General features: G+C 37.7%; 1 protein-coding gene across 2 annotated transcripts in view; it reads right to left on the reverse strand.

Annotated features, from left to right (window-relative positions):
- Window positions 1–26,538, reverse strand: part of LOC126462196 (cohesin subunit SA-1) — a 154,665-nt gene that overhangs the window by 18,676 nt on the left and 109,451 nt on the right. Inside the window, exons 17-20 of one of the 2 annotated variants that reach the window (XM_050096056.1) lie at window positions 21,198–21,227; window positions 20,403–20,536; window positions 14,813–14,983; window positions 1,944–2,152 (exon numbers count right to left, since the gene is read on the reverse strand). In XM_050096056.1, the coding sequence (XP_049952013.1) occupies window positions 1,944–2,152; window positions 14,813–14,983; window positions 20,403–20,536; window positions 21,198–21,227 (544 nt within the window). The remainder of the gene's footprint in view (window positions 1–1,943; window positions 2,153–14,812; window positions 14,984–20,402; window positions 20,537–21,197; window positions 21,228–26,538) is intronic. The other variant, XM_050096057.1, reaches the window with a different exon arrangement.

The raw sequence follows: 26,538 nt of genomic DNA on the forward strand, positions 1-26,538 counted from the left end.
GCAACACATTGATGGTCTGCTGAAACGTCTGAGTTCAGCTACGTATGCTATTAGGGTTATTGCAAATTTTAGTGATATGAATCTCAGTAAATTAGCTTACAATGCCTACTTTCATTCACTGCTTTCGTATGGCATCATATTCTGGGGTAATTCATAGTTGAGTAGAAAAGTATTCATTGCTCAAAAACGTGTAATCAGAATAATTGCTGGTGCCCACCCACGGTCATCCTGCAGACATCTATTTAAGGATCTAGGGATCCTCACAGTATATATATTCAATTATGAAATTTGTTGTTAATAATCCAACCCAGTTCAAAAGTAATAGCAGTGTGCATAGCTATAACACCAGGAGAAAGGTTGATCTTCACTATGCAGTGTTAAATCTGACTTTGGCACAGAAAGGGGTAAATTATGCTGCCACAAAAGTCTTTGGTCACCTACCAAACAGCATCAAAAGCCTGACAGATAGCCAACCAACATTTAAAAATAAATTAAAAGAATTTCTAGATGACAACTCCTTCTACTCATTGGCTGAATTTTTAGATATAAATTAAGGGAGGGGAAAAAAACCAACTTAAACATTAGTGTCATGCAATACTTTGTGTAATGTAATATCTTGTATAGACATCTTTTATTAACCTGACACGTTCCACATCATTACGAAGTGTCATATTCATGATCTATGGAACAAGTATTAATCTAATCTAATCAACCCAACTGCCGACTAGCTATAAAAGTTTACACATTTCCTTAACTTTTTTTGTGCATTTGTTCCTGCCACCACTTGGTGAGTAGATTTTTTATCTATCCAAAAATACTTTAAAAAATTCAGTATTTTCAAAAATGCAACAGAGGAACAGTAAAGTTGTGTCAATATGGATGCACTCTCCAAACTTCTAATTGCCAACAGAGACGATACAACTATGACTATCTATGAAACCTATAGCCTACATCTACACCTACATCTACATCTACATTTATACTCCACAAGCCACCCAACGGTGTGTGGCGGAGGGCACTTTACGTGCCACTGTCATTACCTCCCTTTTCTGTTCCCGTCGCGTATGGTTCGCGGGAAGAACGACTGTCTGAAAGCCTCCGTGCGCACTCGAATCTCTCTAATTTTACATTCATGATCTCCTCGGGAGGTATAAGTAGGGGGAAGCAATGTATTCGATACCTCATCCAGAAACGCACCCTCTCGAAACCTGGCGAGCAAGCTACACCGCGATACAGAGCGCCTCTCTTGCAGAGTCTGCCACTGGCGTTTGCTAAACATCTCCGTAACGCTATCACGGTTACCAAATAACCCTGTGACGAAACGCGCCGCTCTTCTTTGGATCTTCTCTACCTCCTCCGTCAACCCGATCTGGTATGGATCCCACACTGATGAGCAATACTCAAGTCAATGTCACAGACTCAGTCGTTCATTCCACTTTACTCAAGTACTATTGCAATTCATCACATGATCACATGCTCAGCAATCATCAAAATGACAACAATGCAATTCTTTCAAGTACGCCTATTTTTAATGAGGCTCCCCAGCTCCTTTGCACAATGCAGTCTCTTCGTATGCCTCATATCTAGCACTTGTTAACATTATGAATAATAAGGTTTCTTTTTTTTTTTTCTTTTGAGATGTCACAAGTTACATTCAAAGTTGACCAGCAAGCTTTTCATCACTATTCCTACACACAGCACCTGAACACAGGAGAGCACAGTAAAACGTAGCATTCAAAAATGACTTACACTGCTACTGTGCACATTATTTTTTGAATGCAGAAGTGTGCAGTTAGCAAAGAAAAAAAAAAACAATTTCTACCAATTCAGAGCAAGAGACTGCACTGCTAAAGAAACAATTTACAACTATTAGTTATTTGTAATTTACTCCAGAAATTTCCTATACAATAAATTTAATATATAATTCCTTACATTCTACTTACACAACACGTTTATCCTGTTTCAGTAGTTTATTCGTAAATTCAGTGAGTATCTCAAGGAATGGTAGGTTGGGAGGGGGGCCTGTAGGGTCTTCAATATTTTCCAGTGGATCAACTGCAAATAATATACCCTCACGATGAAGTGCTGTTATTGCTTCACGGTTCTTCACAGCATCCAGTCCAAAAGATAGCGCAAATCGTTTTGCTAATTCCTACAAAAAACAACACATCATAAACAATATGAGACAAAAATTTGAGATGAGACTGGAATCATGAAATGTGCAACACATTTAGTAGATTTTTAAATTACATTTTTAATATAACATATATGAAGTAACTAGGAAGTAATCAGAGCCTATATCATTACCTCTAAACACATACAAACCTCAAATTTGAGGTTTTTAAAAATCTGTAACTGAACACAAGCCTCTTATTACAGATGTATTTATTATGACTTTCTTCCTACTGAAGGTATTTGTAATTTTTAACTGATTAGATGCAGCAAAATCTCCTGAAATGTGACTACTGTATCTGCTACTGGCACTTTTTGCATTCTTTCACGTAAATCTCTTGATATTAACAAACTAACCTTTTTATTTATTTACTTGTTTTTCTTTTTTTTTTTTTTTCATGAAATATTTAAGAAACCTCTCATTTTGAGGACACGGAGCACAAGTTCTGAACTGTTTCAAGGATGGAGAAGAAAACTGGTTATGCCAATCCAAACGAACAACCCCAGTGTTTGCTTGGAATGATTTAGACAAATCATGGAACATCTAAAATCTAGATGGCTGGACACAGATTTGAATCATTGTCTTCCCAAATGTTCTAGTGTGCTAATCACTACAGATCTCGCTCAGCTTGACTGACTGAAGCACACCAAGCATGCGCCATGCTGATTGGTGTGATTTTGAAGCTGAAGCACCTTATTTGGCAGTTTCTGTATTTACATTTATGCCTTACAAAAAGGTGCAGTTTAAGTCAAGCACAAAATTAAAACTCCCTCCAAAATAATGTCGCCATCGAGATGACTTGCCGTGTAAAAAACTGATATTCATTCCAAGTTATGACAGTGTGAATTTGGATTCATTAGGATTAATTATTATGGAAAATGAATTCTTAATGAAATGACAAAGCCATTTAAAATGTGGAGAGAAGTACTTTAGAAAGAGCTGAAGAAAGAGTGAAACAAGGGTTGCACCTTCAAACTAGGCTTCCAGCTTTTATGGCCACATATACCAGCAGTAGTTTCTTGAATGAGATTTTCACTCTGCAGCGGAGTGTGCGCTGATATGAAACTTCCTGGCAGATTAAAACTGTGTGCCCGACCGAGACTCGAACTCGGGACCTTTGCCTTTCGCGGGCAAGTGCTCTACCAACTGAGCTACCGAAGCACGACTCACGCCCGGTACTCACAGCTTTACTTCTGCCAGTACCTCGTCTCCTACCTTCCAAACTTTACAGAAGCTCTCCTGCGAACCTTGCAGAACTAGCACTCCTGAAAGAAAGGATATTGCGGAGACATGGCTTAGCCACAGCCTGGGGGATGTTTCCAGAATGAGATTTTCACTCGGCAGCGGAGTGTGCGCTGATATGAAACTTCCTGGCAGATTAAAACTGTGTGCCCGACCGAGACTCGAACTCGGGACCTTTGCCTTTCGCAGGCAAGTGCTCTACCAACTGAGCTACCGAAGCACGACTCACGCCCGGTACTCACAGCTTTACTTCTGCCAGTCCCTCGTCTCCTACCTTCGAAACTTTACAGAAGCTCTCCTGCGAACCTTGCAGAACTAGCACTCCTGAAAGAAAGGATATTGCGGAGACATGGCTTAGCCACAGCCTGGGGGATGTTTCCAGAATGAGATTTTCACTCTGCAGCGGAGTGTGCGCTGATATGAAACTTCCTGGCAGATCAAAACTGTGTGCCCGACCGAGACTCGAACTCTGGCAGAAGTAAAGCTGTGAGTACCGGGCGTGAGTCGTGCTTCGGTAGCTCAGTTGGTAGAGCACTTGCCCGCGAAAGGCAAAGGTCCCGAGTTCGAGTCTCGGTCGGGCACACAGTTTTAATCTGCCAGGAAGTTTCATATCAGCGCACACACCGCTGCAGAGTGAAAATCTCATTCTGGAAACATCCCCCAGGCTGTGGCTAAGCCATGTCTCCGCAATATCCTTTCTTTCAGGAGTGCTAGTTCTGCAAGGTTCGCAGGAGAGCTTCTGTACAGTTTGGAAGGTAGGAGACGAGGTACTGGCAGAAGTAAAGCTGTGAGTACCGGGCGTGAGTCGTGCTTCGGTAGCTCAGTTGGTAGAGCACTTGCCCGCGAAAGGCAAAGGTCCCCAGTTCGAGTCTCGGTCGGGCACACAGTTTTAATCTGCCAGGAAGTTTCATATCAGCGCACACTCCGCTGCAGAGTGAAAATCTCATTCTGGAAACATCCCCCAGGCTGTGGCTAAGCCATGTCTCCGCAATATCCTTTCTTTCAGGAGTGCTAGTTCTGCAAGGTTCGCAGGAGAGCTTCTGTAAAGTTTCGAAGGTAGGAGACGAGGGACTGGCAGAAGTAAAGCTGTGAGTACCGGGCGTGAGTCGTGCTTCGGTAGCTCAGTTGGTAGAGCACTTGCCTGCGAAAGGCAAAGGTCCCGAGTTCGAGTCTCGGTCGGGCACACAGTTTTAATCTGCCAGGAAGTTTCATATCAGCGCACACTCCGCTGCCGAGTGAAAATCTCATTCTGGAAACATCCCCCAGGCTGTGGCTAAGCCATGTCTCCGCAATATCCTTTCTTTCAGGAGTGCTAGTTCTGCAAGGTTCGCAGGAGAGCTTCTGTAAAGTTTGGAAGGTAGGAGACGAGGTACTGGCAGAAGTAAAGCTGTGAGTACCGGGCGTGAGTCGTGCTTCGGTAGCTCAGTTGGTAGAGCACTTGCCCGCGAAAGGCAAAGGTCCCGAGTTCGAGTCTCAGTCGGGCACACAGTTTTAATCTGCCAGTAAGTTTCAGTAGTTTCTTGTTTTAGCAACAGGGTGGTGGTGATGAACTCTGTTAATGATGACATGGCAAAGAGCCTGTTACATACCTGGAATGGCAGGACTCTGCAGCATAAATATTCTGAAGGAATACAAATTCCTTCAAAATCCTGTGAAATAGCAACTTTTCATGCTAGTAGAAAATATGGACATTGTCACAAGTCTGCTGCAGTTTTCCTTAGATGCACAAGTGTAGATCTGAGTAGTACTCTTTACACTATGCAGGGTGTTCCATTTACCTTTATTACCCAAAGTAACTTTTTGTCCAGAAGAAAAAAAATTGTATCAAGAAAATGTTGTTTACCTATAAGAGGGACATTAACCGGCTTGATTGTCTTTCTTGAAAATTTGTTGGTTACAAAGATATGAACAGCAAAATGTCTTTTTAAATAGCAGCAGTATTTTTTATTCAGTGTCCACTTCTTCTCCTTAAGAACACAAAAGAAATGTATCACCATGTACTAATAGCGGGTACAAGACAGTAACACAAATCTGATTCACTTACAGTGCACACAGCCTTAGTAATGTAACATGTCCACTTCCTGGAGTTGACATTAGGCAAAAACAGAATGAAAATGCACACTGTTCACTCAGTCACCCATTTTCTGCTGAAGCTTTGTGAAAGTACAAGGTACGCCACTGAACATAAGTTAGAAATGCTACTAATCTATTGACAATGTAAGTTAGCAGAACAGTGACTGCAGCAGTATTTTACCATTTATAACACAGCTACATATAGAATAGTAATATAGTATACATGATGTGTACAGTAAAGACAGCCCTTGATTAAAAACTGCATCTTCATTGCTTTTCTATTATTGTGGTTGAAGGTAGGCAAAAAACTACTCAGGCAAAGGAACTCTACAGAAAGCAATTCCCATAGAAGAACCTCCTTTCCTACCTTATTGCAATTACTGTTCCACTAACACATTTTCCATATATAAGTAGCATTTTCACTTTCTCTTTGTTGACACACACAGTGATTGACTGAATGACCGGCATGCATTCCCTTATGTTCCCATTTGTTTAGTATCAACTCTAGCCAGCAGATGAGTTAAGTTGCCTCAGGTACTTTTACCATCTGGTTGTACAGTGAAGTCAAAGTAAATGATATCTGGTTTATGTGACTGGTCACTGTGAAGTGTTTCTGAACAGGTCTTAAAAAGAGGAATTGGATGGGTATAGAAACACATTTATGTCTACTAATATGGTTTTAGGGCACATAATAGTAATGAGTAGAAATTAGAAATTTTTTAATAAAACTTATTCACACTGTTACACACAAACTCTAGTCATGCCAAAGACAAGAAACGGAAGCAGGATGTAGGCCAGTGTGTCACGTAATGCAACACTGTCTGCTGAGTTAGGATACGCATTCAGCAGAAAGGGGACTGCAACAGAAAACAAAAGGAAGCAGGACAAGCATATTCATTAGCTCATAAGACACATTGCATGAGGCTCACTCCCTTCTGGAAGAGCACATAATGAGGACCTGATGCAGTAGTTAATGGTCTGTTATGTGAATATAGCAGATTAAGGACACAAGCAGTTGTTACAAACTGAGCCTTGCATCATAGGCTCGAGCCAGCTCCCTTTAAACACCCCAGCTCTCGTCATGAATGGATCATCGGGATCAATGGCATTCACAGTAATAGCACTCCATTCCATGGTGACGATACTGTAGTGAATCTATGTCCTAAATGTCCAGCATTGTCTATGAAATAGCCAAAGATGTACTCAAGATGATGGCCTTCACCTGATGAACATCATGCTGCCCACTGCATACCATCTACTGATGGAGGAGCTGACGTCTTCCAACAACCCCACATCACAGCACTGAGCTTCAACACGAAAGCCAGCAACAGCGCCTCTTGTGGTCCATGTTCTAGTTCAACACTGAGGCACCTTCAGGTGCTGAAGCCTACCAGCGGTAGTCGAGGAGATAGACTGACCATACAACTACCAACATCAAGTACATTTCGAATGGGTCATCAAGTATCATCGTAGAATTTGGAGAGGGACCAAGCAGATCCCAGCAGCCAGCCTGAGTCCACCTTACACTGGGCAATGGCCGTACCTGGTCGTCAACAACCTGGCAAGACACTGGTGTTGCTAAATCTCACGTGAGCATGTGACTGCAGAGCTGATTGGACAGATGTCAGCTAGAATCGAACACACAGCTGAATGAGTGACAGTCAAGTCCGGTGCAGAAGAACGACAATTTGTAAACACTGAAAATGAATTATTGAACTCTAATAATAATATTTTACTAGTGCCATTCATGCTTCACAGGTTCTAACAGCTATCCTGTGACTTCCACTCAGCCTCTGTAATGGCATCCAGATACTTTTGAACATATAGTGAAGTTTACATATAAGTAGTGTAAGAGATATGAAACTTGCACACTCTCTTATTACAAAACCTTAACTGGATTAGAGTTTTTATATCCATCCATACAGTTCTGAAAGCATGTTTTACATAAAAGCCCTTCCATGTATTTCATGCTTACATTTTGCCACTGTCTGATATGGAAAAGGTTCAGATGTTGGACAAAAATATGAAAACAATGTGAAATATGCATGCTAACCAAGCCTGCTGATTCACTCTCGTATCTGACCACAAATGGCACTTATGCAATGTTCTCAATATGTTGCAACTGTCAGTTATAGTCAGTATAGTATTCTGCATAGTTATGAGTGCATTATGTCAGAGTTAAGTGACTTAGAACATGATAAAATTGTTAATGCTCATATGGGGAATGCTTCAGTAACTAAAGATGATTAAGTGTCTGGTATTTCAAGAGGCACCATATCAAAGATTTATACCACACACAAGAAAGCGGAGAAACACCATCTACTAAATCACAACAAGGACCAAAGTACGTGTTGGGTGATCATGACAGATGGTCACTGATTGTGATGAAAAATAAGAGAAAGACAGTTGCAAAAGTCACTGTAGAACTGAATGTCGCGCTTTTGATTCCTATGAGCACCAGAATATCACAAATATAATTCCATAAGCAGAGAATTGCAGGGTGAGCTATAATTCTAAAACTACTGATCAGTGATGCAAATGCTCATAAAAGGAAAATGTGGTGCCAGAGCCATAACACCTCGACTAGGGAGCAATGGAAGTCATGTGGTCCAATGAGACTTGTTGCACACTGTTTCCTACTTCAGGCTGAGTTCACATTCCACAGTGAAATGTTGCATGGGTTCGATGACAAGTTGGGCAGTCATATCATAGAACTCCACGGGTTCCATGGCTGCTCTGCAAGGTCACATTACTGCCAAGGTTTATGCGACCATTTTGGCTGATCAAGTCCATCCTATGGTACACTATCTGTTCACCAACGGTGACGCTGTGTTCCAAGACGACATGGCACCTGCTCCCACCGTCCAGGACTGGTTTTGTGAGCATGAGGATGAACTGTCACATCCCCCCTGGCCTCCACAGCTAACAGATGTCAACATTATTGAGCCTTTAGTGTCTGCTTAGCAGAGATTGGGGCATCATCGCTATCCTCCTGTATCATCATTACCTGAAGTTGCCACTGTTTTGCAGGAAGAATGGTATAATAATCCCCTGAAAACCCTACAGGACCTGGATTTATCCATTCTGAGACAACTGGAAGCTGTTTCAAATGCCAATGGTTTTCTTACAACATATTAGGCATGGAAATGTGTTGTGTTTTTGGTATTTCCATATTTTTGTGCATCCCCTATAAGAATTAGATGCTTCATTAACCGAATCATTTACTACCATGGGTCACAAATCCATACCAAGTGGTCCAGCAGTGGGTGCTTGACCTTCTCATAAAAATTTTATGTTTGCTGGGTGAATTACCCAATGTTCAGTAGCCACAATTTTTTTTTAATTTATTGTTTATTATTTTAAAATGGCAGCCATACTTGTTCCTGGCTGCATGCATTTTTTCGTATTTGCAAGCATCTACATTTTTTACAATTATTCAGTAGTGGATTGTCCCATAAAATGCATTTAGTTCAACACATTCTGGGCTACAAATTAACATCATTATTACTTAGCTGAATGTATTCTTTAATATATTTTTAATAGTTCGAAGTTATCAGCCACAAATTAAAAAAACTCAATTTTTGAACAGTAGTTTTTCAAAGAAAGATTAATTTCTCAGCTTTAATAATTTTTCTGCTATTCACTGTATAGTATAGTTACTTTTTATAGAGTATCAATGGCTGTTATTGTCATCGCCATAATATTTAATAACTTTATTGATTGTGTTTTCCTCTACCAAATTAGATGCACTTTTCCTTTGCAATGCTGGTAGAATTCCCTGTTCTTTTACTAATTGCCTTCGTAACTTAACAAGACGTTCTGACACAACAAATTCATCACTAATTTTTGCTCAATTCCAAGGATTCGGCAGTAAACTGATAATCTTAATTTTATCCTCTTTGTTTTAAGTACTGCATTTAGTTTTTAGTTTTTCTATCAAATCATCATATTCGGTTGGTGAAGTTTTAGAACTTCAATCTGTTTTAGTACAAATTATATTTTGAAATTAAACTTCCAAATTCTTTTTGACTGTAGCTGCCACTTTATCAATTTTTGTATCCAAGGCACTTGGTCTTTTATCTTGACTTAGTTTCCTAATTTTACTACCATGCAATATACCCACGATTTCACAAACTGTATCTATGAAGGGGAGTCAAATGAAAACTTTAAATTTGTAATAACAAATCGAAATTTCGTGCCGTTATCCAGTAAGTTGGTAAATGTGCTACAAACAGCATGCAGAATGGCCTGTAGGTGGCAGCATAGTGCAGATGCACACATACCATTGCAGTATCAGTATAAAGATTGCTGCCCCACTTGCAACTTGCACCAGGGAAGAACAGCATTCTGTTAGTCGGTTTTTGCGTAGTGAAGGTGTGAAATCCATTGAAATCCATCGACAAATGAAGGTTCAGTACGGTGATGCATGTTTGTCACAGCAGCAAGTCTACGAATGGAGTAGGAAGTTCGCAAATGGTGTGACTTCAATGGAAGATGCTCCTCATCCAGGTCAGGCACAACGAGTTGTGACTCCACTGAACACTGCAAGAGTTGAAGCCATAGTGAAGGAAAACCATCAAGTGACACTGAATGACACTGTAGCATGTTTACAGATTAGTCATAGGTCAGCACACCACATTGTGCATGATGTGCTCCAGTTTCACAAAGTGTCTGCAAGATGGGTACCACGGCAGCTGACTCCTGAAATGAGAGAACAATGTGCTGATGCTTGTGACGAACTTCTTCGACACTTTGGACGAGAAGGTGATGGCTCCCTTGCAAGAATCGTTACTGGGGACGAAACCTGGGTTCACTTCCATCAACCGGAAATGAAGAGAGCAATCAAGGAATGGTGCCATTCCTCATCACCAAAACCAAAGAAGTTTTGAACAGAACAATCAGCAGGGAAGGTTATGCTGACACTCTTTTGGGATGAAAAAAGCATCATTTTGGAGCATTACATGCCTAGAGGGAACACTGTCACCAGTGCATCATACACAAATCTCCTAAAAAATCATCTGCGGCCTGCAATCAAATCAAAGCGATGTGGATTGCTGTCAGCAGGAGTCATTTTGCAACATGACAATGCAAGGCCCCACACTGCCCGTACAAGAGCTGCAACAATCACAGACCTGAATTTTGAGTGTCTTCCTCATCCTCCTTACTCACCAGGCCTTGCCCCAAGTGATTTCCATATGTTTGGACCACTCAAAGACGCAATGGGAGGAAAGAAGTTTCATTCTGATGATGAGGTATGCCACATGGTGCACGAGTGGTTGTGCGGACTACCAAAAGAATTTTTTTTCTAAAGGAATTTATGTACTTTGTAAGCTCTGGAGGACTTGCATTGAGCGTGGGGGAGATTATGTTGAAAAGTGATAAAGCTTTGTGTCACTTCTGCACAATAAATAATATTTAAAAAAATATTTAAGGTTTTCATTTGACTCACCCTCGTACTTTTTAGTGGTTGCCGATAAGTCACAAAATTCTGTATCTGAGGTTTCACTATGCTTTCTCTTCTGAATTGCAAATATCTTAGAATAACATGTTGGACACAATGATTTTTCTGGTATGAGATTGACAAAAGGGCTTTTATTTTTAGAGTAATGATCAAATGAGACCTTTTGTTATAGGTTTCTTATGTTTCTTAATAGGGTCCACGCAAGACTGACCAAAAAGGTGATGAAATTTTTTTAAGTATTTCATTTCATAATACTCGCATGCTGATTTGACCTCTGGGCCTGCTAGTAAGTGAATCAACGCTTTTTCTTCTTCACAGTAATCTTCGATTAAAGTAATGTCTTTAGGATACACTCCATACACACTTTTATGACATGCTTCATTAATATTAACACCAACAGAACACTGAGACACCATTTTTCAACTGCACAATCCAAGAACTTCTAGCTAAATGACCAGACTATGGAAATGAAAATTTGTATGATGCTGTAATAAAATATTAAATTAAAACTGTACTAATAATACAAAGTTAAATCTGTTTTATTTTCAATATCAAATTGTAAAAAGATTTCAGTCGCATACTCACATTTAAGATAAGTAAATAACTTTTGATTTAAACAAGGAATTGTACTACTGTTATTAAGGCACAGTCAAGACTATTACCGATATTTGCACTGTAACTTAGTTCTTGAAGGGTAATTTTAACTTACCCCTAGCAAAATTGCAATGTGCTTGCTTGAGAGACAATGTAAATTGTCTTAACATTGCTGGCATCAACAAGGAGCAAAATTTAAGTACTGTGAAACTTTGATTTTAAGTTCTCAAATTTTATGTTTTTTGTGATTCTACACCATGAATTTGTAGACCCTCTGAAAACCCCATACGATCAATGCTAAAAATTCCCTAATTTTGTGTTTCTTCCTAGAAAGGTTTGCTCGATTCTATGTTCTTATTTGATGTCTCGCTTGACTTCATCCCATTTTCTTCCTATTGACATTTGATGTGACTGAATGAGTTGTAAGTAGCACCAAAGACAGATGGCTTAGACTGTGGGTGGTGGCAGAATTAAGGGAATATTTTAGGCCACTGCAGAGAAGGGAGATGTGAAAGAGAAAATGCTTACGTAATCCACGATCGGCATGGCCAACACAACTTACAACATTTAGCTTCACTGTGTAACGATGGGTCGAGTATGTTTCACACTACTTTTTGCAGGAACTGACACGATCATGACTTGTCGGCACCATGAAGATGACCAGGAACGAGGCAATCAATTTGTCGATCACTGTAGTGCCAAGCTGATGTTTATGGATGTGTTAGTGACAGGAGAATCTCAGTTGTAGTAAGAACTCTTTAGAGGAATATGTTTGTGGTTGCACAATGTGCGAAATATTTGTGACAAGGGATAATTTGAATGTTATTGCCCATTGTTTCACTTACAGCAACTGAAGCTGTCCTTTTAGGTTCCTGCCAAAACACACACTCAGAAATCATCACACATTTGGAAATAAATGGACAAATATTTATTTCATTGTTCGATCTCTCATCAGACGGAAATGTTTACTACCAACGAATAATGCAGAACATATTGTATTACAATCATAACAGAATTCCAGAACATGATAGCAATTCTAAGTTGAAAAAATATTTGCGCACAGCAAGTTGCGAACCCATAAGCTTGAACTCAGCTAACCATAACATCATCCATTATGCTACAGCATACTCATGTGAATTTTGTATTTGAATGGTATGTGTGACGTTTTTGTGATATACTTTCAATGCACCGATGCTTTGATATGACATACTACACATATGTAACACATCACGAAGGAAATGAACAATCTAAATGCACACAGTTCGCACAGGGGTCATTCACAAGTGCTCACAAAAGTCGATAGTCGAAAGCCCGCAAGTGAGGCCATCACTGCAAAAGGTAGTGTGAAGCCACGGCCACATAGCCACTGGAAACATGTTTCTGTTTCCAACTCTGTTTCTTGTCTCTGTTTCTGTTCACACTGGCAGTAAACATTCCTCAGAGTATTCGCACCATCTGCAACACTGTTTGTTGTATTGTTTTCATATTGTTTGCCACAGTATGTCTAGAGATGAGGAAACTGTAATATGTGCTGCTGCATTGCTAATAGTTGAAGATTCACACCAACAAAATGAAAGACGTCTTTTTTTTTTTTTTTTTATTAATTTAGCATGACTTGTTACCTAAAGTCGATAAACATGTCTCAGTGTTTCGTTGTTTTACAGAATAAGTTTGTACTTATCAAAGAATTCTGAAACTGGTTTTAAAACTATGATATTATTTTGATGGAGAGTTTGTATAGTAGTTGTAGTGGTTGAGAAAATCGGATTAGTAGTTGTATGAAATCTATTTGTTGGTTTGCATTCAATCATCGTCTCTGGTGAGAAAAAAACATACTATAGAAAAACTGATGGGAAAGAGTTGCTACATACGGGAACTGCATATGGAAAACAGCTACAGTTTCCGTAAGTTCACTCGGATATTTTTTAATGATTTTGAACTTTTGAAAAATATGGTATCATAATTTCTTTAAAAATTGCAGGAAATCAGTTATAACAATACATGTCAATGGAAGATTCGTTCCAGAGCCCTGAATATTTATTTCACGTTCCGAAGAAGGCTACGATATACAACCGTATTTTCTTTTCTATGCAGCATTTGTCAGTATTCTAACAAATGTAGCAGTATTCCACAAGCTGCCATCAGCCTGGTACAACAATAACAAATCGATAGTCTGCTGCCTCATCCACTGCAATCTCTCCCCCCCCCCCCCCCACCCCCCCCCCACCGCAGTTCTGTGCGGTTTTTAAGCATGGATCACACAGAAACGTAAAATAGGGGTTTCACTGTAATCTAATAAATAAATAAAAACCGACTTGACCAAGACAGTTTCTTACATAACTTAATGTACTAACTGTACAAAATATGTTTAAGTTACGCAAGAAGAGAATGCTAGCTTTTTACAAGCTGTTCTGGAATCCCAAGGGGCATTTGTACATTCTTATACCCTTATTTAACAATGCAAGCTCTTCGAGTTCCATAAGTTTTGAAAACAAAAAAAGTGTTTTCTCCAGCACCATCAAAAACAGCTTCGTAACTCTGTGATCAGTTGTCCTATCATCCTCCTCTGCCAACAGTGTCATTTGGATCCTATACGGAAGGCAGCACATCGCTCTGCCAGCCATTACCAGCTTTCAGAAACTTGGAAGCCACTACTACTTAACTCCTTTAACTCAATTGAGTTAAAGCTGAGTGGGTCCCGTTCCCATCCTCCCACCAGAGAAAAATCTCTGATGGGACAAATCAAACACAGGTACTCTGCACAACAGTTTGACATGTTGACCTGTCATTGTCAGCTGTCCTTTATCATATTTATCAATTTGTATAGAGCCACGTGTTTGAATACTACACAACTAGTACCAACTTTTGCCTCACACAAGTGAAGGCCAAGAGGGCGACTGAAATGATCCGAACAATCTAAGGACAACATTAGCAACCTACTTATAAAAAGACGACATGTGACTGGTCAAGCAGAAACACATTAACAATACAGTCTGATTATGAAAACTCATTGCAGAGTGACTAATGAACTGAATATATATACAACTTCTGCTTCCTTCTTCCCATGTACGGTTTATCTCAAATAATCCTTTTTGTCCTACATTCATTACACACTGATTAAATGTCATGTCAGCAGCCCTCTCACATATATGCTTGTAAATTTGTTTGTCTTGTCATACATGTTCATCTTTTGAAAGGCAAAAGAACCACTTCACATACACTATCAAACACACTAATACAAAATTCTGACTTTTTTTGCCTATGGTTACCTTCAAACTTATGAAATCTTCAATTTGTCTATTAATCCGACTCCCATCTCTCTGGAGATCACGGAAGAGCATAGTGAGACTGAGAGCCATGGTCCGAGCACAATTGGTCTTGTTGATTTCACGAGCCTTTCCTAAGGTAGCCTTGATGATATCTCCATAATCATTGTAGTACTGAAAAAATAAACAAAAAAATAGTTCAGCTATAACACATCCACTTCTGCTTCATTAACAAGACCAAATTAATGACTGTTTCTTCAAAACTTGATTTCTGCAAAATTGTCATTTTTCTGGAAATGCAAAAAACTCTTTAGGGATTTTTATATGGATGAAACTTTTGCAAACTTCACATGTAATGCATTAATTTGAAAACAGTTATTGACACATCCATAAATCAAAATAACAATCTGCATACACACATTTAAAAAAGACCATGAAAATATCTAGTATTTCAAAATCTACTTTCTGCACAACATATTGGTGTACAACTTTATTTTGTATCACCCACTTACCAAGAAAACACAATTAACAAGTATATTACAAATAACTTCTTAAGTAATACTGATGTGGAATGCAGTAATTAAATTGAGGCAAACATTTCAATATTTTAAGTAAAGCCAACCGATATGTTTATAGTTGAGTGTCTCAAAATTGTTTCCCCAGCATCTACTTTTTCCACCACACCACTTATATCTGCACTATGCCCTGCAATATTGTTTTGTAGAGCTCCCTGACATGTTTGTATATGTTTGTCCATTTATTATGAGTATGTGTTATGTGTAATCAAATGACAAATCCTACATCACATGTGTGATCTATTGGATGCTAAATAAATAATCAGGTATTTCCATGAACCTCATCGCCTCTGCATATTTTGAGCTTTCTTTCCTGACCAGAGACATTGTTTCCATTTTTTTTGGGCTGCATCCATGGCTCTGGAGTTCTTTTGGTCTTTTGTGAGAACCTCTGCTACAGCTGATTCCCCACAATATCTACCAGAAAACTGAACCTTCACAATGCTTTTAGTTGTGACTAACTTGGGTTTTGGCAATGATGAAAGACAAATTGGACTTTAAAATACCACTTTACTTCCATTTGAGATTATACACATTCCAGTCATTTTGCAATACTTTGACTTTTCCAGGAATTTTGATGAAACTGCGATTAAAATACTGTTGTTATTTTGTGAAACGTATGAGCTGGGGAAGTCTTAGAACCCTATTTTGAACTTCTTCCCTTTGGAGATTATTTTCTAGGTGGCTTCACCCCTGAGAAGACTTCATTAGCCCCATGATCTGCTTGTGTCTCTGGCCATGTGTGAAAGTTTATTTTTGTCTTATGTAATGGCATTCCATTGGTCATGACACATGATACATACATTGTTTGTACTTTAAGAATGAACACTCATACTTCCTTCCATGGCTCTCTCTTGGCAAAACTGAACGTGCATTTTATTTAAGATCTGATGGGAGATATGCCCTTGTAAACTTCTTACAACTGTAATGACTTTGCCTGCACTTCCATATCTCTATGTGATATGTAATAAAACAACAGAAACTCTAGGTGGGGATATCAATAATATTAGGAAAAGGATAGTTCGCAACTCACCATAAAGATAACCTACAGAGTTGCAGACAGGAACAACTTAAAAGACTGTTACACATTATAGCTTTCGGCCAAAGCCGCTTCAGCAGAGAACATGCACAGACACGCACATGTGCAGGCATGCCTCATGCACACATGATTGCAACCACTGGAACTGTAGCATTCATGTGCCCATGAGGTATGCCTCCTTGTGTAAATATATATATATATGTGTGTGTTTGTTTTTCTTTGCTGAAGAAGGCTTTGGCCAAAAGCTATAAGTAACAGACTTTTCATTGCACTTGTCTGCAACTCAACAGCTCATCTTCACAGAGTAGCACTCTATCCTTTTCCTAATATTGTGATACATATCTTTGCAACCTAATAATAATACAAATGAACAGAGAGCAAATGCCATGAGGCAGCAATTCTAACAATGATGAATATTGAAACTGGTATCATTAAAATTTTGATACAGTGTAACCCCACTTTTACATTCCTGGAATTAACATTTTCCAGACATTAATGACATTTTGTATTCCTACCATTACTTTTCCTAGGTTCACAATGTTAATTTGCTTCTGATTTTGTGTTAACTTATTGATAATTTTCCTGAGATTTACACTTTATGAAACAATGTTTGTGGAGAAAAAAACTTAACTGACACAAAACGATGCTGGAGCTATGTTGGCCTTCAAGAAGCATTCCCAAACATTATAGGGTTAAGTTTGTTGACACCAGGGCACACTAATCAACAGATCTGCATCAGTAAGACTTGGAACAATTCATACTTTATCTTCTGCCACTGCCAAGGTCTATTCAGTATGGTGATGGGAGTAACAAGGTTCATTTGAACAAAGACTCCTACACATGCACCAATTTATCGGCCGACCAACTGACATCTTTCATGGTAGCCTACACAGATACCAACCGACAGCACTCAGCACTGCCCTATTATTGTGATTTATCTTTAAGTTAATTTTGTTTATGTTGTACAAGATCCTAGTTGGTTTTACACAGAAACAAGACCAGTTGTTTGCCTTGGCTGTTTTAAAGGTAAGAAAGTATAGAAAGCTGCGGGCACATAAGGGGAAAGAAATTCACCCACATTCTGTTACTTCAACAGCTGGGATACAATAATTATCGTAATTATCTAAGAATGGATGAACCACGCATTTCGGAGCTGCTGACTTCTGAACATCAAACCATTCTTAACAAAATAAAATACAGTCATGAGAGAGGCTGTAAGCTGCAAGGAGATGCTGTTAGCTACATTATGATTTTTGGCCATACACAGGCATTAACAGGACATCTAATTCAGTGCTGTTGTATCCCCACAATTATTAACTAAAATGATTCCTGGAACCTGCAAAGTGATTTTTAGTTGTCTGAGGAAATAAACCATGGTAAACCAAAGTAAATAAAACAAAAGATTTTCCTGTAAAAGTCACTAATTTACCTGTAAATGTTATTTATTTATATAGGTAGCATAAAAGATGATCTTTCAGCTAAAGAAAAAGACTAGACAGTCGTGACGCACATTATGTAATACACTCAAGAAATACATAAGAAATGAAGCATTTAGCAATTGTTATAACTGTATACAAATATCCCACACTTCGTTTCCACAGCATGAGGCTTGGCTATAGGCCGGACATTTTTAACACTTATAACAACGAAGTAAGTGTATTTTCTGAATAAATGTCCATCGAAGATCAATGTATCTGTTTTTAGATTTCCTTTTCAATGAATATCAGAAATAAAATCTAAAACTAGAAATACAGAAGGTTGACAGACTTTTATTCTCTTTATGTGTCACATGAAACCATTATGGATTTGTTAAAAGAATGAAAAAAGTCCTCCTTTACTGGCATGTCTACTGCTATACTCCTCACTGACAAGTCCCACAAACATCTAGTCTTTAAATTTCTCCAGAAACTATGTCTCTGAATTTTTATCCACTTCACATCTCAAATTAGAACAGCATTTAATCCCATATATAGTGAAGAGAGAACAACTTATCAAGCGCTTGGTACGACAGTGCAACACATAATACAAAGAAAGTTCATCGATCGGTCAGTCAAAACGTCTACACACATAAAATCTGTCGGTTAATTGGTGCTTGTGTGTATGGTTTTCTGAAGGAGACACAAAACCTTATAATCTCACAAGGATGACTACAGTACAACACACACAGAACAGCACATATGCAAACATCACACAAAATACTTACATAAATATTTGCATTTGACAATGAGAATAAATTCTCGAAAAGCGTGGTGCTAAGCATGAAAAAATATGTCACTAGTGTTTTGTTTCATTCTGAAATAATGAATGACACAACTGCAGGCTTTCCAAAGACATCAATAATGTTTTATGAAAGTAAAACAAACTTTTCCACTTCCTGGACAGTTACCAGATCTCGTTATGTCGGAGGATAAGGATTGTACAAATTTTAAACGGCCTTTACAGATAATAAACAAGTCCCTGACAAGTATTTCGATGCCAGATCTCGTTATGTCGGAGGATAAGGATTGTACAAATTTTAAACGGCCTTTACAGATAATAAACAAGTCCCTGACAAGTATTTCGATGCCTATTACATACATATAAAATGTAAAATACAAAAATGCATGGGGGATCATATACATAGCTTTTACTGCTTAAAAAGTTATTTTCCACATTTTACATTATTTTTTGATGTACCTTGAAAAGTGTAAAAGCAGGGTTTCACTGTACATCAGTTTCATGGCAGAAAGCTAGTTTTGGAATAACGTGAGGGCATTTGGTAACTTCTAGCCATGGCAGTAATTGAGATTTGAAGCACAACTCTTTTTCTCAATAAGAAAGGTGGCTATCTCAAATACTAAACATCACAAAAAATTCGTTTTTGCCATTTTTGCAGAGAGCTGGTTTTGCAAAAATAGTCCTCAATTAGTTTTGTGTGTGTTTGTCCTAATAACATTGGATGACACAAAAAATAGATGATATTGACTGTTGTTCCTATCACCACAATCTACCAATGGATAAAAATTTACAAAATAAAATTTGCAAAGTTAGGTAAGACCACACCGCATCATTCTTCTGAACACGAATATTTAACGCATTGACAAAATCAAATATGATTGTCTTTATAAGTAAATAATGAATATAACCCCAATACAAACCCCACCATACTCACTGTATTGCACAAATTAAATATGCTGTTGTTGAAAATCACCATCTACTTGTGCAGTTATCCCAACCTGAAACCTCCTACCTCAACAAGAAAGAAGCTGCATTGCTTGCATATAGCTGATACTAAAACTTTGAGGAATAGAAATATACTATTTATCTACCGAATGTTTTACTTTTGAGACAAACAACAGCCTGATAAACTGGATGTGTGATACAGTACTCAAGTTCTGAATGGCACCAAAACTGTGTGTACCACAGTCTGAAGAGTGTCGGCACAGACATTTAAACTGACGGTAATGCTAGTAACAGTTTGTTTCAAGAAATATGGGGCTGAAGGTGTGCAGTATGAGAACTTACAAGAGGGAAACCTAGTGGAAAGAAATTTAGAAGTGGCTGGAGAGACAGAAAAATAAGAACAAATACTAGATAACGGGGCACAGACAGATGCATTTGATGTAGATCAGCTAGTTGAAAGGTGTAACACAGTTGGAATAAATTGTAGAAAAGTGAAAGGGAAGTCTTAGTAAAAAGAGGAAGGGGAGGGCAGGTGAGGGAGGTGCAGGACTGTGAATAAAAGAAAAGACTTACACTACAACAGTAAGATGTCAACTTGCAGCATTAAGTTCAGTCATATGTTGAAAGAAACTTTTGTATAAAATCCATAAACATTTAGTGCCCCATGCTGTATTCCATAATGTAAGAACCTTAAGCGTCATTTAAAAATTGTTTTCCATTTAGCAACCAGCTAATAGAAGCCAAAAAAGCACATCTCGATGACAGTATTTGCAACTACAAATTGATTTATCTCCTGAATTAACAAACTATTTCTTACCTTGACATAATGTTTGAATACATCAGCAGCAACTTTTGTGGGCATTATATTATATACAATAAGCTTGCAGAATGACGCAAGAAAATTTCGTCTTTTGTGGAGTTCTTCAATTTTTAGGTGTTCATCATGCTCATCTGTGGAAGCAGATAAAGTGTTACATTAGCAGAGTGATTTTGAGGGATGCATAACAATATGTACAGTGAAACCTCGATCACACTCAATTTCAAACTGGGAGGAGAGACCGGGACTGGAGAAACTATCTTCTACAGTAACACCTCTTTCAATTATTAGTACTGAAACTTACTTTGTATGAAGTTAACTCTGCACAAATTAAAAGTTAGCATGCAAATAATCAAGCAATAATACAAGTCTGAGCTCACAACTTTAACTATTCAGTAACTTTTATCTAATTTTATTCCAAAATGAGGGACCTTCTGAAATGTCTTTCTCTCTGTTCACTTAAGAAGATAAATGATTGAAGAAGAAGGCTTGGGAGGAACAACCGATAATTCAAAAAGAACCAAAATAAAACAAAAGCTACTGAGAAATTCCAGTACCTGGGAGTCCTCACATACGCATACAAGCACGATCATACAATTTATGTGTTAGTTTGGATACTAAAATTTTTGGCTGTGTGTTGTCAAATACTTTACTGTATTCAGATAAAAAAAAGTTGATTCTGACAACTGTCAAACAAAATTACAGACCTCACTGACTGCCTACCAAGCCTTCATACAAGCCCATATTCCGGACTAATATGTAGCACAATTGAAAATATTTACGAAGTTAACATACCTTGGGGCTCAGTTGGGATCCCTACGCTTCCTGCAAACAAAGAGAAAGAAACGAATGTTTCAGCCTGAAGATGGCATCACAAGGCTTTAGAGCAATGGCCTTGCTTTCTCACATGTTTCAGACAGAGTGGTCTATTCACAACAGCCCCATACATCACAACCCATAGTTTCTTAGTTAAAGTTATATATAACAAAAGCATATGCTTTCAATTTCAATATTATCTGCAGCATTTAGCATGTTTTTAATTGCCATAAGATAATGTACATTTTTTAAATCTCAACTGAAGATGTGAAAGTGCAGGACCAGTGGCTGATTATAAACTATATTACAATACTACTAATTGCTTTCTAATTTTACAATGACAATTTACAATAAAAAATGGTGACATAATGAGACTAAAATGAGCATGATATTAGAACTTACTGGTCAAACAGTTCCTCAATGTCTATCCATTATTAGAAAAAGTTCTCTCTAATACTATACAGAATAGTTTCACAATTTTCACATCAAAGTAAACTACAATACACTATTCAAATGGTGATAAATTCATGGAATAAACAGAGTATTATAATGCTATACTAAAGCTACACACAATCAAAAATTGTAGACAGCATTAAGTGCAAGTACTTCAATGTGTATGACAGAAATTTGATGGAAGGGGGAAGAGAGGGATGGAACAGCATCATCATGGCGATAGAAATGGAAAGAAAAGCAACGCTTATCTTCTTAAAAGAACTGTGTCGTGCATTAAGGAGACGTCGCTGGATTAAATAACGTAGCTCAGGCTCTAGCAACAAATGAAACACTGAGGGGAGGGGGGACACTATTACATAATGAAATACAACAGAACTGATTTCCAAGAATAGCAACAACAATGGCATGCAATTACAGTTTATGCATGTTGAAGTCATATGGACAGTGACGGCATCCTAAGGATACAGGCATTGGTAATGGATCTTATTTCCTTCTGTCAATACATATTTCATACTATTTTCTGACTTGCTTAATGAATCCAAGGGTATAGTATTAAGAAGAAGAATTCGAGACATACTTCACTTTTGTCATCACAATACTGGCTGAAAGACGAATTTTCCAAGATATAACACTCTAAAGGCGGAAAAAAAAGTCCAGATTGAATTCTGCAAAGAATTGTCACAAACATACAATTTTTATCTGATTTAATCCCTATCTACATAACTTCATGAACCACTTCATGAAACCAATTGTGAATTCATACCCAGAAACATATAAATTTGTATTTACATCAATGAATTTACAGAATTTAATCCAAAATGATAACTACACTACTTACTAACCCATGGCTTTATTCCCACAAACATGGCAAAACTGAGTTAAAATGGGTTTTGTATTATTTAATTAATCATCCCTCCTAGGCTTAAGATAATTGATGATGACTGACCACAGCAAAAGGTGAATCACTGTTTTCAGTCATAAAAAGCCAACAATTTCACTTACAGATTTTTAGTGACCCGCATCATAAAAAAAATATATTTTACACAAAACATACAGAGTAGCATCACAGTTACAAGATCAGATCAAGGATTACACCACACCCACTTTTTCCACCTGCACCCACAATAAAAGTCTGAATTTGGGATAACACTGGAAATGTATACCCTCCTACTCAAAATGACTGTCACAGAAAGCTCTGCATTCATCTCATGAAATGGATTTTTGCTAATTTTTAATGCTGAACACCGATGACCACAACACTAGTATCTGTTCTTGAAAGTGAATTTACGATAGAAGTACGAAGGAAGATTAGGCTTTAACATCACATCAATGACAAGGTCAATACAGAAGCAGCACAAGCTTGGACTGGGAAAAAACGGAGAAGGAATTCAGCCACACCTGAGGAACCATCCTCGCTACCACCAAAGTGACTTAGAGAAATCACAGAAAATCTAAACCTGGATGGCCACAGAAGGTAGTGTATTATCACTGCACCAGCACCCTCAATTACGATAAAAGAAATCACTATTACTGTTACAGTAAGGACCATTTCTAACTGTGCTATGTGACAGAGCACTCTCTAATGGAAAATGTGTTGCACTGAAGTGGCACTTACATTACCATACCAGTCACTTCTCACTTCCATTAGTTTTCAGTTTCAGATTTTTCACAACAGGGACATGCCCATAAAAGTACTGTGGTGTTCAGCCACTTATATTTTTGGCTGTAACACCAAAGCTACTAACAACTGCGAACTGTGTCAAAAATTTGTGGCCTACTCAGACAAATCTACTAAATATTTTGATTACAATATAAGAAAAGGAAACTTGCTACTCACCATATAGTGCAGATGCTGGGTCACAGAAAGCCACAACAGAAAGACAGACTGAAAGTTAGCTTTCTGCCAACAAGGCCTTTGTCAAAAGTAGATACACACACACACACACACACACACACACACACACACGGCCACAGTCTCTGCAGCTAGAGCCAGACTGTGTATGCTGTCTACTTTTGACAAAGGCATTGTTGGCCGAAAGCTAACTTTCTGACAGTCTTTCTGTTGTGCCTTTCTGTGGCTCAGCATCTCCGCTATATCGTGCGAAGCTACTATCATTTTCATTACATTGTTACACTCCATCCTGGATTTTCCATTGTCTGAAATATTTTGGTTGTCATTAGATACATTGAGCTATGAGCAAATGTTACCATAATCAAATTACATCAGTTCGTGAAGCACATACTCAGCACTGCCTGGCACTAGGACACAAATTAAATCTCTATACTTTCTACAAAGGTCACGTGTTCAAAAAGAGTTAAATTTAAATGTATGAAGCATTCTGGATGCTACTGAACTAGCTTACTTTCACCCTGTTAGTTCTATGTTTTTCTCTAGAATCCATGTCGAAACTGGCATGCAGTTTTAATTAAATCTTATCTGAACTACTAGAAAGAGGAACTTATTCATTTTTGTTTTATTTGTACAGAATACATTGGTCTATAGTCATACATGAAATGCACATTGTTAAAAGTCATACTTGGAGAGGAAAGAAATATTAGCATGAGGCTTTCAGAACAAAAAAGTTCAAATGTCACACTATGCAAGATTAAACACTTACTTAAATTCATAGTGACACACGCACTTCATCTTTGTTGTTTCTTAGTACACGCTCATGACTCTAGAATGAAACTACGTTATACATTTTAAAATCTCTTATCCATATTCTAGAAAAGGTCAACTAACTCTCTATTTTATTACTTTCTCACATCATCATCAAAAACAAAAATTTTTTTATGAAACTTCTTCCTTGACAACAGCACAATAAGGACTGACTCTATAAAAGAAACGTCATTGACTGGAGGTCAATTTTAACCTTAGTTCAGAAATAGAATTCTGCTTAGGGCTCCACTTTATTGTATAACATTTAACAAGGATTCACTGAACGAGGTTCAGTATTGTTCTAAATTAGCACAAAACGTTGCTATAATCTACTACTGACACGATTATTGCACTTCAAATGCAGGTATCAATCGTACATTGTAAATACACAGCAAACGAGAGGCATGGAAAGAAGCTACTGCTGGCTAATTCACACAATATACGGACAAATTCTTGGGAATATTTGAAAATGTGTTACGACACTATTAAGGGAAGAACCAAGAAAGCATTCACGCATGACAGTGTGTAATTTTAAGATGCATCTATGTAATCACATCTACCGCAAAAACTGGAGCAAAACAATTGTCATAACTTTTCAAGGTTGAACTGCAAAAAACTGAAAGTGGTAATTTCATCAGGCCTACTGTTACTGCAAAATGGGCAGATGCTAATTTTGGGCCTGAAGAAACTACTGATTTCTATTTCCAAACACTACAATGACAATGCAGATTTTCATTCCAAAGTTACCTTTTAGTACAATCTGATAAAGTTTTCGAAACAAATTTGCTGCTTGAAAGGTAGTTTCTGTTATTCATTACATTCTTGTCCATTTCTTGTTTTAACACCAATTTAAATAACACCAAAGGTTATAGCTCATTCACACCAGTAAATGAGTAGATGACTGTAGCTTCAACTCATTCAAAATATTTTTCTCCTTGGTGATGACAGAGAAAGATGACAGTGTTTACAATGAGCTGGTAAGACAGTAGCGAAAGTTAAGTGACAGCAGTATATTTTGTATTTTGAACTACAAATAACCTCTAATTTCCAGCAGATATGGAGTACACAAACCAGGATTCTGTCATGGCATCTACAGTGTTAGAATTGCATCCCAAACATGAAAAAACAAAAAATTGTTTTCAAGTGAAATTCAAATTTTATGAAAGAAGATTACAGAGCATAGAGTGCAAACATAAAGAAGTACAGTATTACTTGAGGAAAATAAAATAAGAATGGTAGCACTGAAAGTAGATAGAGAAATTAAAGAACTGGAGATAAAAGACATGAAAAGAAAGTAATGTTTTCAAACTGACACTTTGTACATTTATTCCACTTTTGTAACCATTTGTATGCAAATCCCTCATTGTGTTGCAACTCCAGTTAGCTTTATTTTCTGTCTCGTGTGGGTATTTCTTCATAGACTCTTCTAACAAATAGTATCAACAGTTATAGGCTCCTCCTCCAAAGCACTGGCAGCTGTATTGTATTGTGCAAGTCAAATACTATATTTTGCCAAATTTATTTTTACTCTGTGTCCTAAACTTGAATACCTCAGCATTTTGCACTTTAACAAACACTGTCAAAATCAAGAAAAGTGGCAAGAGGAAAAAATATTCTGCACAGTGATGTGGGATAGAAGAAGTGATCCTGTGACTGTGTTCCAGGACACTACCACTGAGCCACACTTGGTAGTAACAAAATGACTTAAATATGAGTACTGCTAATCTTATTAATAAATGACTATGCAGTTGGCATAGCATTTCATGCACTTGTTTTGTAGTTAACAATTTAAAGTGAATTGTGAAGCTGTTGGTATTCAAGTATATATAGAGATTATTTTTGTAAGAGGTTTTCAGTCACTACTGGCTGCTCTTGAACTTCATGTACTTAATATCCAACTGCAAATATTTTGAATTTCCCCTTCTTATACTGCCAGTGTCTACAAAATGCCCTAAATTAATCATGTCAATTACCAGTTGTGGCCAAGAATTGTTATGAGGTCAGTTATTATTTGCACTCATTACTTTCACAGTCGATAATCGCATAACTTAAAAAAATTCGAGTTTCAGGGTGTGACAGTGGTATATTCACACATTTACGTAAATTTTTTATGTTAATCACAATTTCTTTAATGTTTACTTCTTTTTAACTCATATTTGCACAAAAGGAAACTTGTTTTTTAATGCCACTAGGCTGTGAATTGATGAC

Source organism: Schistocerca serialis, chromosome 1 (genome assembly GCF_023864345.2).
Source record: "Schistocerca serialis cubense isolate TAMUIC-IGC-003099 chromosome 1, iqSchSeri2.2, whole genome shotgun sequence".
In the NCBI taxonomy this organism is placed as follows: domain Eukaryota; kingdom Metazoa; phylum Arthropoda; class Insecta; order Orthoptera; family Acrididae; genus Schistocerca; species Schistocerca serialis.